This window comes from Merops nubicus, unplaced genomic scaffold (assembly GCF_000691845.1).
Source record: "Merops nubicus isolate BGI_N331 unplaced genomic scaffold, ASM69184v1 scaffold257, whole genome shotgun sequence".
Taxonomy (NCBI): domain Eukaryota; kingdom Metazoa; phylum Chordata; class Aves; order Coraciiformes; family Meropidae; genus Merops; species Merops nubicus.
Window position 1 is genome coordinate 82,360 of NW_008622132.1, and position 12,491 is coordinate 94,850.

Here is a 12,491-nt window from a genome sequence, read left to right on the forward strand (position 1 = left end):
ATTCCAGAAGATTCAATGCTGAAGCCCAAGACTGTGATTAAGACTCAGGCCTAACTGATACCAGAATGTTTCCCAGTGCCAAACAAAACAAATAAAAAAAAAAACAAAAACAAAACAAAACAAAAAAACACACATAAAAACAACCAAGGAAAAACAAAACCAAGCCCACAAACCAAACACACCACTGTTCAAGGGAGTCAGTCTCTCACATCTTTCTGTAAACAAGTCACAAGCCTGCACTGAGACTGAGCAAGAAAATGAGAGTAACTATTTCCTGATAACTCACTTATAAGAGGTGAGTAAACTGTACCACTCATTTAGTCCCGAGCAGCAACACAGAGCCAGCATTTCACATTTTCCCAATAGTGATAGATCAGAAAACTCTGAGATCTATATATATTAATATATTTTAATATTTTTCAAACTCAGGCTGCTTTCATCAAGTATTAGTTTTTTCTAATATATATTGATTTCTACTTAAATGTATTATTCTATTTTAAATGTAACTAGCCAATAAAACCAGAGATGCTTTTTTGCCCATAGCTTTATCCTGCATTGCTTTTCAGTGAAGCACAAAAAAAAACCATTCTTTTAAAAATTTTTCATATTTGCATGTTTGATGGCACTACTGGTCTCTGCACTAGGTAATTTTGTTATTATAGTTTGTATCTCTAAACCCCAAAATTACTAATACGAGTCTTGTCATAAAACAAAATAACTCAATCAACAATTATAAATAAAAAATTTGTAACAAACCAAAAAATACATGAATCCTGAGCTTCACAGAACCAAGAACTGAACCTTGGCACGTACCCCAGGGCTCCAGCAGGCAGCATACATTAACATTAACACAGATGCTGTACTGTTAGAGAAACACGAAAAGCTTATGATCTTGCTAAAATTAAGCAAAGAGGAATATTTTACTGTATGTTTTAAGAGAATCTATTTGAAATATATTTTATTCTACAGGAAGCTTTTACTATGAAAAATTTGCAACAGTGGAAATCCAGGAAAGCCCCTTTTAAACTCCACCTCAGTGAAATTACCTGGTTAAGGAAAGCAACCTCTAGGGCATAGCAAGCCTGTTTCTGCACTTCCATGTTACCTGCTCATACCCAGAAGGGATTCATTTTACCAAGTGACAACATACATATGGATATCCTAAATTTGGATTTAGGACTAAAATTAGTCCTAATCCAAGCAGAAGGCATTGCTATTTCAAAGGTGACCAAAAAAAATGTGTGCTAAAAAGCTCACGTTACTCCAACAATGTTGGTGTAAATTAGAAATAGGACACAAGGTGCTTTCTGCAAAAGTAAGTGGAGTAAAGAAATTTTCCAGAACAAAAGATCTTGCCATGGTGTAGGACAGACGCTCCACCTGAACAGCTCACAAGACTGTCACTCAGGAAAGTATCATGCCAGCAAGTGCTTTGAGGCTACCAAAACGCTTGGCAGAGGCCTGAAGGCTACAAGCAGGAATCTGCCCTTTCCTCCATGGCTGTCCCGGAGTTCCCAGGGAATCTCAGCCACCTCCTGGCAGCGAGGGAAAGTGTCTCAGATGTCCTCCAGACTGCAAAAGGAAAGCTTTAGAAACCATCACCACCCCTGCCACAGGGGCACAGAAATGCATACCCCTGGAGAACTCCCTCCCTCACCCCACTTTTCTCCAACTCCTCACAGACCTCCGTGTGCTGGAAGTGTAGTTTAAGTTCCACTCTTCCCTGCCAACAGGATCCAGGAGCAGAAAAGCAGCACATCAGACATGCAGGACAGAGGCCAAACTTCAGCTTTTCTTCCTCTTCCCCACCAGTCCCAGGCCCACTAGAAAGATGGTCACTGAATACCAGTCACAGCATGGCATATGTGAGGGGCTGGGGCCAGAACCAAGGAGGGGAACCCAAGACAAGCATCACACTATGGATTGGACTATGGGTGCTACACTGGTTCAGGCAATTTACCAGTGTCTGCTTTCAGGATTTTGCCATAACTGTGATTTCTGTTTACCTACCTCAAATCTGACATTTGGTAGCCTTGAAGAAATGCAGGTGAATGTGAACGTGCTAAAATATTTTCTAATCAGATTCTGTTCCTATTTCAGAGAGATTATGCCTTTTACATTAGTCAATGAAAGAAAAGCCCAAGTAGGAAGAAAAAAAATTACGTTCCCTACTCAGCAGTAACATGCATCTCTTCAGCTTGTCTGGATTCTATCCTTGCTATGACTGGCAAGTGATTCAGATTAGTCTGCAATACAATAAAGCAAAATCTGGTTACTCCTTCAAACATATTATGGCAGCAGCAGATTACTATATCAAACACCTAAGTTCTCTGTTCAGAAAGATGTTGGTAGTTTTGCAAACTTTTTAAAGAAGCATATTTCTAAACAATTCTTCCTATTTTCTACTTTGCAATAAAAGTAAAGAAGGGTAACTGACAGCGTAATTCAAAACACAGTTGCATTTTACCTCTGAAGAGAAGCAATTTTCTGCTACTTCAGCAATGCTTAATGAAATATCCTTCCCTAGTTTCTAGGTTGGTTTGTTTGGTTGTTTTGTTTTTTTTTTTCCCCCTTCTAAAATGAAACTGTCATTCAAAGATCCATTTTTCTCAGACTGGGAAAGGCAGCATAAACTCCCACTCTTTATGACTACCCCTGTACTCATTCTGCTGTTCGCTGCCTAGTAAGATGGGAGTAGTAAATTACGTGTTAGACCACAATTAAATAATGCAGATACAGAGAAGTGAGTGTTTAAGCTGAAACACACCTATACAAATAAAAATAAATAAACAAGATTGTATGCCCCAGAAATAGCTGCATTTCAAAAACTGAACAAGGCTGTGAACTTCAAGTAAAGGCTGACATTCTCAGAACTGGTTTGCCAGAAAACCACTCACCGGCTTTCTGTAGTGAACACACAGCTATACGATTGAACCGCTGGTCTGCCACACTGACTGACCATGTTTGCTGCTAACAGCACATCTTGCTGCAAGCAAGAGCCTGTAATTCAGCACAACAGTGAGACCCTCAGAAGAGACCCAAACATCCTAGGATTTCTCATCAAGGTATTACAGAGAATGAGGCAAGACAAAGTCACCAGAAACAGTAATCCTATCTTATCCCTGTAACATGGAAAGGACTCAAAGTATACTGTTGAAGAACTGCCCATCACAACAGAAAAACACAATATAAAGAGATGGAAGCAGCTATTTATAACGCTTTGCTGTTATATATGCAATATACAAGGTATGCTGAACTTACAGAACCTAGGAATAGCTTTCAAGAAGTACAAAAGTAAGTGTTTAGCTCTGTTCCAAAAGGTTTTCAACTGTGAGTGACATTTTAACATACATAACATTTTCTACATTTCTCTTATGTAGCTTTCAAGAAAGAAAAGAGAGAATTCTTAGTGAAACTGCTTACTTACATTGAAGGCATTAACTGCATTTTTATCATAATACTTCTTCTTTTCGTACTTATCCCTGATGAAAAATTCCACAGCTCTGGAAGCAGATAGTTTAAGGAAAATATGCATTCAGACAAACAGCAACATTAACCTAAAAACTGATGGGTTATTCAAATTAAAGAACTGCATTAGATTCTTGGTTCATCTTATTTTGTAGTTTTAAAGCAACAGAACAAACTGCTCTAAACAGAACAAATGCTACTGCAGTGTAGCAAAAGAGCTCCTTTTTACTACATAGAATTAATTCATTTCATCTTCTAAAGAAAGAATATGAGAAAGGTATACTAGAAGAAACTCAGTGTTCCACAGTTAGGACATTTTCACCTGGTATTTCTAAGCTACAGGGAAAAGTACTGCAAATACTTGAACAAAGGTACTCATATACAGTAAATAAAGTATAGTTTACCCTCATAATGTGGGAAAAAAAAATCCTTTCACTTCAGATAAAAGGTGAAATACATGTACCTGTTCTCTGATTTGCACAAATTACTTCATGCATCAAAAGCTGATCATAAACAGTTCTCTGAGACCAGTAAGTCCTCCATGAGAGTCTCCTATTATAACAAACATGTCTGTGGAAGGCAAAGAAAACTAACACACCAGTGAAAAACTGATATTGAAGAAAGGTGGAAATAGCAGCAAGTATATTGATGCAGAAGACCAGAATAATTCACTAGCTCAAACACAAAAAGAATAACTAGTTGTTTTCTCTCATCTGTTCATAAAGCAGTTCATCCAAAGCAGTATGAATACTTTAACTTTAGTAAAGGTGATTCTCAGATATATGTAGAATGAATTTTAATTAATCTGTTCAGCAATGTGCTTATTCATTCAAAAATTGAAACCAACTGTGGGAGCCCAGATTCTCTGCATCTGCAACTTCCTCAATTTTTTCTCGACTGACAGAAGGATCACCTTAGCTCCCCATACTGTCTCTTAAGATTAGCACCGAGCTCAGAGCACTTAGTTCTTTCATTTTGTGTATCAAGTTATATCATTAACAATCACATTTAGTTACAAACTGTATGCAAGTGTCACCTGAAGACACCAATTCATAAAAGTTGCAGAACCCAAACCATTATTTCCTACCTCATTCTAAATATAGCTACATTCTAAAGGGCATCATGAGCACTTGGAATGTACGATTATCTTGGTACTAATACTGCATTATTCCTTGCACATCACCAAAGGACTGTCATTTTGGAAAAAAGTCAATGTTTATTATCAAATTACAGATGAATGGAAGTTGTGTAATATGCAACTCCCACAAGTTTTTGAACTTAGCTAAGACTAAACAGAATTCCCTCCGAACGTTTATTTTCAACTTGTGGTACAAATTACTGCATTACATTATAACTAATTTAGAAGTAAACAGAAAAGGTTCAAAAATTGATTGTTATAAGATACCTTAGAACAACTTTTCTTCATTAAAAAGTCTTAGTTATTTACCAAAACTAACATTTTCAGATGCATATTTATTTTGTTAAGTGCTCTTAAGTTTTGTTTGCTCAGATTTTGGTGTTAGATATTTCAGTTCTTCTGCATACGTATCTCCCTATTTTTAGCAGTTTCCCAGAATGCAATTAGAAAGTTCTGATTTGATATTATTAACAGAGAAACAGAAGTATTTAAATTTCATAGGGTTTAATTTTTCAAGATGCTATTACACTGGTGTATTGTGTTAATTTTGAAAAATATTAACGTTATTCAAATTACTCCAATATGTGTGAATTTCTGGACCACATCTAAGTTTCTTTAGATCAACAACCTACTGTATTCTTGTTAACAAAAGAATTTAAAGCAACCTCAACCCTCAAAAATTCCAAAACAATTTCAAGGAGTAAAATAAAGAGACAAAAAAATTATTCAGCTTACTCTTGAAAAAAAACAAACACTTTCAAACAGGAAGTCAAAGCAGCTACACACACACACAAAAAAAAAAAAAAAATCAACAAGATGATCTTCGAAGTTAGTTTATAAAGAAAAGCATCCCTGCCAAGTATAAGGGAAGAAAAAAAAAATACCCAGAAAAGTCAGTCTTGTGATTAAGAAGCAGAAGTGATCGGGGACGTTTAGCAAGAGATTTCGGGCAGATCCCATATACAAGTTTCTCCTGTCTCCATTCTGCTACCTAAAAAAATATAAATTAGTATATTATGGTGCTATAGGAAGTTTAAGATTAATATAAAAGAGCATCTATGAAAGTGACCAAAAAGTTTTCATAGTTCAGAATACTGAGAATATTCATAACCAACACTTAGAAACCAACAACTGTTCAAAAGGCTTTATAATTATTTCAAGGTATACAGTGTCAACAAAATCATTATTTTGAAGGTCTATAAATGAGACTTTTGGTTTAATCTGACAAGAAAAGCTGAAGAGTAAAGTATTATTGATGCTTTTGCACCAGTGAATTCAAGTTTGTTGTAGTGAGAACAAATTATCACCTTCAAGATCCATTTTTGAATAAGTTTATTTCAGTCTTATGGCTGAAGTTCTAGAATATTACAGCTGGAACAGTACAGTGCTATCCGGTTCCAGTTACTTTTTTCTTATGCATATGTTTAATTTAAAAGCTGCTGGAATATGAAAAAACACATCTGTTTTGCTCAAGTGCATTTTATAATGAGGAGTCTAACCTTTCCAAAACAATCTTCTGCACATAGCATTTCAAGCATAGTATTTAATAAACAGAAGAACCAAAATCACTTTTGGGTACAGAAAGAGAAAATTCAGATCCAGTTACAGCTAAGCCTGTTTATCAGCCTCCATAGCTTGTATCATCAGCAGGCTAAGGCAGCTGGGGAAAGATTCAGCTCACTTAAAAGAGCATGTTTAGGACTTCATTATAGTTAGAGTTCCAGTAAGATTAGGTGATGCAAATCCTACCTGTCAAGTAACTTCACAAAATCAGGCACTAATACAAATCTAAATTAATGCTATTATACGTTATCGTAATGATTCAGTGCATTTGAATTTATTGCCAGAAGACAATTTTTCTTCCAAGCCTCCTCTTCCAGGTATGTGGTGATAACCCCACACCAACACAAGTGGTGCCTGTCAGGGAGGTTTGGTTTATTTAGGTATTGCCATGCTAAGTCATCTGTGCTTGCACACTTCATAGAATGCATACACTTCAACTGCAAAAAATTACAGAACACTTAATCTAGAGGAAGAAGTCCATACTTCACTTAAGATCCAATGGCTTATTTTATTTTACCGTTCAGCTCATTATTTTCTGTTCAGATGTTTCTAACTTCAGCTGGCAGTTACTGAAGATGAAGACAGAATATTCAAGAGCTGTCTAGTATCACTCTAACTTCTACATACCAGGAATTTATGAAGTCACCTCTTCTGAAAGCAAAAATAAATGAGGCTTGCCAAATCTTATTACAAAGTAGATTTGCTATAACTGAAGTAATTTAAACCTTTCCTGAACCATTCCCAACTTCCACTGTCATTTCTTATACAACAATATTGATGAAATAAAGTGAGTTGTCAAATGTAGCAGTTCCCTGAAACAGTCATAGCATCGAAGCTGCATTACCAAACCATTTCAACAGGAAAGCTAAAACAAAAAGGATACTGGTCTGTTTGAGGTCTTCGGAAGTTCTCTGGTAGATTAGCTTCATAGAGTAGTCTTGCTTTAGTATTTCCCATTTCCTGCATGCACTAAGGAAAAGTGGTAAAAAACAGTTAGTTCATGTCCATCAATACCCTAAAACCTGAAACAGTCAGAATGCTATTGATGTGCTTAGAGTTTTTAGTTTTTGCTGCTGTTATGTCTTAGGAGGTGCTCCCCTAGCACAGGAGGGCTGCCTGCCAAGACTTGCTGGACAGAAGCTAACAGCACAGGTGCTGGTTACAGTGTAAGTTAAGCCATTCAGTGGAAGATGAGCTTTCATGTCTCAGGATGGCTCTTGAGACCAGGAGGAACTGGAGTAAGAAAATTTGCCTGGCAGCAGACAGGGGCTTCAGACTGGAGCACATGTGAAAAAGCCAGTAATTGGTACACCAAAAGACTGTAACCAAGAATCAGACAGGTGTGTGAATGCTACCTTGCTGTCCCGTACCAAAAAGGCTCGCAACACATTTCCTACAGATACAACAAAAAAGCACCTTTCAGAGTCCCCATGGCACGCTATAATACATCTAAAATGACACAGAAAAGATTGATAAATCAATTTCTGAAGTGAGTTTTCAGAACTTAAACTCATTACAGTAGAAATGTAACACATTAAGAACAACTTTGATCATAAATATTTAAGTTGGGGCATCATGATAAACTCAAATCCTTTCCAAAGGACTCCTGGCATTCCTTTCAAACCAGAAAACATATTTTAAGATATTTTACCTGTATTTGCTCTGGTGTCCATTGGTCCAAGTTGACAGACTTAACCCTTGATATATGGACCCCAAGGTTTCGATGTATTCCAGCACATCTGATGCAAATAAAAACACCAGTGTTCCAAGAGGCCCACCTTGGACCTAAGGGGAATGGGGAAATAAATTAATTATTTTCAAAATTCCAAAGATTTTCTTTGGCATAATTCTAAACTGACAAAAGGAATAAAAATGTCTAAATGAGGGTTTGCAGTTGTTTCTCTAGGGTATCTATTACTTCTAGCCATCTCCATTATTAGCAATTTACGGCTTTCTAGTTCTAAGTGATGTCACATAAAATCTGAATTACTCATATTCAACTAGGAAGTCATATGTTGTGTCCACCACCCTCCCCCCATAATAAAAACCCAAACAAACTTTAGAAACCTGGCTTACTAGGAACAAGAAAGTTTTCATTACATCTTGACTAATCCTTACAGCTATGCATCAGATGCAATCATCAGCAGGAGTCAGTAGAATTTGCCCTTTTTCTCCAATTAAAAGCTTCCTAAGACATGTAGCTGGACTTAACTTGCAATTAAAGGCAGGGCAATCTTATATCAACGCAACAAATCCTTTAATACTTCATATAGCACAGACTTTACAACAGTAGCATGGTGGAAAACTGAATACATTCAGTACTGTTGACTCCTACACTACTATTTGAGTTGCCACTGACAGCCCAATGAATTTCCTCACAGAGCTGGGTTGATTTAGGAACCTTAGCACTGATTCTCAGCTATGCTTGCATTTTGAGACAGACCTAAAGTATGGTGCCTGAACTCCCAGTTACACTTGGGATCTTTGACTTGAAGTTACTACAGAGTCTCAAATTAAACACATTTTTATTGTTTCATTCCACCTGTGTACACCACCACTGTTAAAGGCACTGCTTTGGAGCCCATCTAGTTCTGAACTCTAAGGAATTCAGAGATTAAATAATTAAAAATCAAAAACAAAGAGGCACATTGAAGAGATGGAAAATACTTTGAGCAATTATTTTCTGCCTTTGTATGACAAACGCACATCTACATCACTCATGAAACTGCCGAAGTTTGTGTTTCAATATTAATGTATCGTATGAACACTTTCCTGGGGCCTAGAAAGAATTTTATGCCTCCCTCTCCTGATCTTTAGCTTAGGACTGTGTCAGGTTGATCCCAGCCAAGCACACACAGAGCTGCTTGCTCACTCTCCCCTCCTGCAGGACAGGGAAAAAAGAAAAGGAAGGTGATAAGACTTGCAGACTGAGCTAACAACAGTCTTGATAAATGAAGCAAAAATTGCACATGTGAAAAAAAAAAAAACAAAAAAAAAAAATTCCCCACACCAATGGATTTCTTCACTACTTCCCATCAGAAGGCAGATGCCCAGACATTCCTAGAAAGCTGGGCATGAGCACACACAAAACTTGATTTGGAAGACAACACCATAACCAAGAACCTCCTTTCTTTCTTCTCCTTTCCTTGAGCATTTATTGCTCAGCACATCATTATATGATATAGAATGGTTGAGTCAGTAGCTGTCCCAGATGTGTCTCCTCCCAATTTCTTGCCTACCCATCTCTAACCTACTCATCTGCAGGAAGCAGAAGAGAAGAAAAACAAACAAACAAAAAACCAAAAAACAAACAAACCAACCAACCAAAAAAAAAAACACAAAACAAAACAAAAAAAAAACAACCAAAAAAACCACCAACCAACCACCCCAACAGAAAAGCCTCGAGAGTCTACAAGCACTGCTCAGCAATAGCCAAAAGGAGGAGGCAGAAGAAATTTTTTCAGTTAGACTCCATTGTTTTGAATTGGTATGTGAAAACCCCAAGACACATGACAGCTCCCCATATTTGTTGCAAGAAGCCCTCCTCTTACTAGTGGGAACACTGGCTATATTTTGGGTAGCCACCTTGCTTTTAATTTGTCTTGTTCAAGATCTCAAAAAGTCAGATCACCTGATGTGCACTGTTTGACCTTTAAGCCTGTAACGATTAATATGAGTGGCAGTTTTCACAGTAAATGCTACTACCATAAAATTAGACTTCAGAGGTCAAGAGATCTAACAGTTACTCACTGAAACCAACACATCATTTCCCACATGGCACTTCTAAGTTAAAACTGCTACTTGTCGGGTAAGAAAAAGCAGTCAAGCTGTTTATACTGTGTGTCTTAAATAGTTCACAAATAGCAACCTGTTGACCTGCTTTTTTATTTTCCCCTATAAATCACTACAGATACAATACTCGCCCTGTCCTTAAGAGTCTGTGCAGAATTATAGTACAGGAAGATCCCACTTAAAATTTATTCCACTTTTAAGTCTCAGTGCTCTAGGATAGAGCTTTGCAGGCCATTTGCCCAAACATATTAATCAAGTTTCAACTAAAGTAGTACACCAGAAGAAACTTAATAAAAAAACCCTACTTAGCTTATGCGATTGCTTAATGTAACTGTGAAGGTTTAGAAACAGGAAAGGCGATGCAATGTCTTCTGTGCCCAACAGCTTCTCCAGTTTTTCCACAAAACTATAACCCAAGGATGTGCCCTCTAAAGAAGGAAGCAGTGTTGATCAGGTTTAAACAGGAGATGTTTATACCTTTACTACAAGAAAGACATTGAGGTGCTACAAAGAAGGGCAACAAAGCTGGTGAAGGGTCCAGAAAACAATGTTAAAAGGAGCGGCTGAGGGAACTGGGGTTGTTCAGCCTGGAGAAAAGGAGGCTCAGGAGAGACCTTACCACTATTTACAACTACCTGAAAAAAGATTGCAGCAATGTGGGGATCAGTGTCTTCTCCAAAGCAACAAGCAATATGACAAGAGGAAATGCCCTCAAGTAGCCTCAGGGGAGGTTTAAATTGGATATTAGAGAACATTTTTTCTTCAATAGAGTTATCAAGCATTGGAACAGGCTGCCCAGGGAAGTGGTTGAATCACCACTCCTGCAGGTATTTACAGGATGTGCAGATGCGGCGGTTAGGGACATGGCCTAGTGGTGGACTTGGCCATGCTGCCTTAACAGATAGCCCTGATGATCTTTAAGGTCTCTTCCAACCTAAACAATTCTATGATTCTGTGACCTGTTGTGTCTATATGGTGCCCATATTTTTATCCTATAGTGTCTACATACCCACTATAAACTTTTTACCACAATGGCATTTGTAGAACTACACACTGCATGAGATTCCTACTTTTCAGGTTCTCCCTCAGCTACGATATCCCAGATAGGCAAGTTCTACATTAATGAGACAAGACCAGAATGAGGGCTTGACATGACTGAAATCTATCTTAATAAATGAAGAGAGAGTTCATTAACTCTGTAGTTTTAATATTTTAACTTAAAATGTCGTTAACAAAAAGAAAGATCATAAAGCAGCTTGTGAATTAGCTGGTTTTCTCCTGGAAAAGGACAGTTTTGTATATTCCCAGAAGCTCAGACTTCATTAATTTGTACTTATTTCTGAAAAAAAACTTAGGCAAATCAAATATATTTAAGCAATAAAGTAACAAATTAGGCAGTGGGATAACAGACAAACCTGAGGCCAGACAAAAATGTTCATGTGCAATCTCTGAATTTATTTCAGACTAATGACAATATGCAATACTAAACACTTCAAATGAAAAATGTTTTAATTAATACAAATCAATTACAGACACAGTTAAGCAATAGGCAGAAGTAGCTACAAAATAATGTCTTCTGTGTGGGCATGAAACCAGCTGTGTTTGACTTAACAAAAGAGTCAACTACAGCTTAGTCTGTAAACCTGCCAGGGTGAGAAATGTTTAACAGTAATTTGGACAGATTCAATACACAACTTACATTTATCTCAATATTGCACAAGGTCAGGACCCTTATTTCTGCACATAGGAAATATTTTGTACTTAATAGAAATACTAACAGGTTTGTTCTTGTTGAGTCTTTAAGGATACCTTAGGTCTTCTTCAGCAAAATTTACAAAAGTAACCTAGTTTATCTGCTGTATGTCTCCTGCAAGCCAATTAAGAATATGAACATTTGGCTTCAGAAACGAAGACTGGACATTAAGAATCTTCAAGACTGCTATTTAAAACACCTTTACATGTCAGTAGTAATGCTACCTTATCTATCAAAACCTGTTTTATACAGTGCAACTCCAATCAGCCAATATCAACATGAAAAACTGTTTGACACAAGGTTTAATACCACTGTAACCTTCTTCTTTTGAAATCCATCTGAATACGAGGTTTTTACTAGATGAGTCGAGCTGCACTTCTGCAGCTTGCAGCACCCCTCTGATATAAAAATACACTTCCAGTAATTTCTTCAGTCATTTCATATACAAATAACGTAACTGCTCAAAGACATTCTCAGCCTCTTTCATCCTTTACTAAAATTAATTTAAGGAAAAACGCCATAGGATTTGTACTGTCCTGAAAGGGACCAATGTTTATACTAGACTGTATACTACAATACCATGAAGTCCCTGAAACATTGCCTGAATGAAACTAGGAAAAAAATTCAGCAACTCAAAACCAGATTGCTCCTTCCAAAATGAGAATCTATTTTATTTTTCCTTCAATCTGAACTTTTCTTTCTTTTCTGATTGTCTACTGATTAGACTTAAATTTGCTTTTCACTTCTTAATAGGTAGTCAGGTAAGGTCAGCAGTGA

General features: G+C 37.0%; 1 protein-coding gene across 1 annotated transcript in view; it reads right to left on the reverse strand.

Moving 5' to 3' along the window:
* SMAP1 (small ArfGAP 1) overlaps nt 1–7,954 on the reverse strand; it is a gene marked incomplete at its 5' end in the record, with an annotated part of 71,263 nt that extends 63,309 nt beyond the window's left edge. The window contains 3 exons of the mRNA XM_008944661.1: nt 3,428–3,503; nt 7,053–7,138; nt 7,821–7,954. Of these exons, the coding sequence (XP_008942909.1) occupies nt 3,428–3,503; nt 7,053–7,138; nt 7,821–7,954 (296 nt within the window). The remainder of the gene's footprint in view (nt 1–3,427; nt 3,504–7,052; nt 7,139–7,820) is intronic.
* Nucleotides 7,955–12,491: the final 4,537 nt, after the last annotated feature.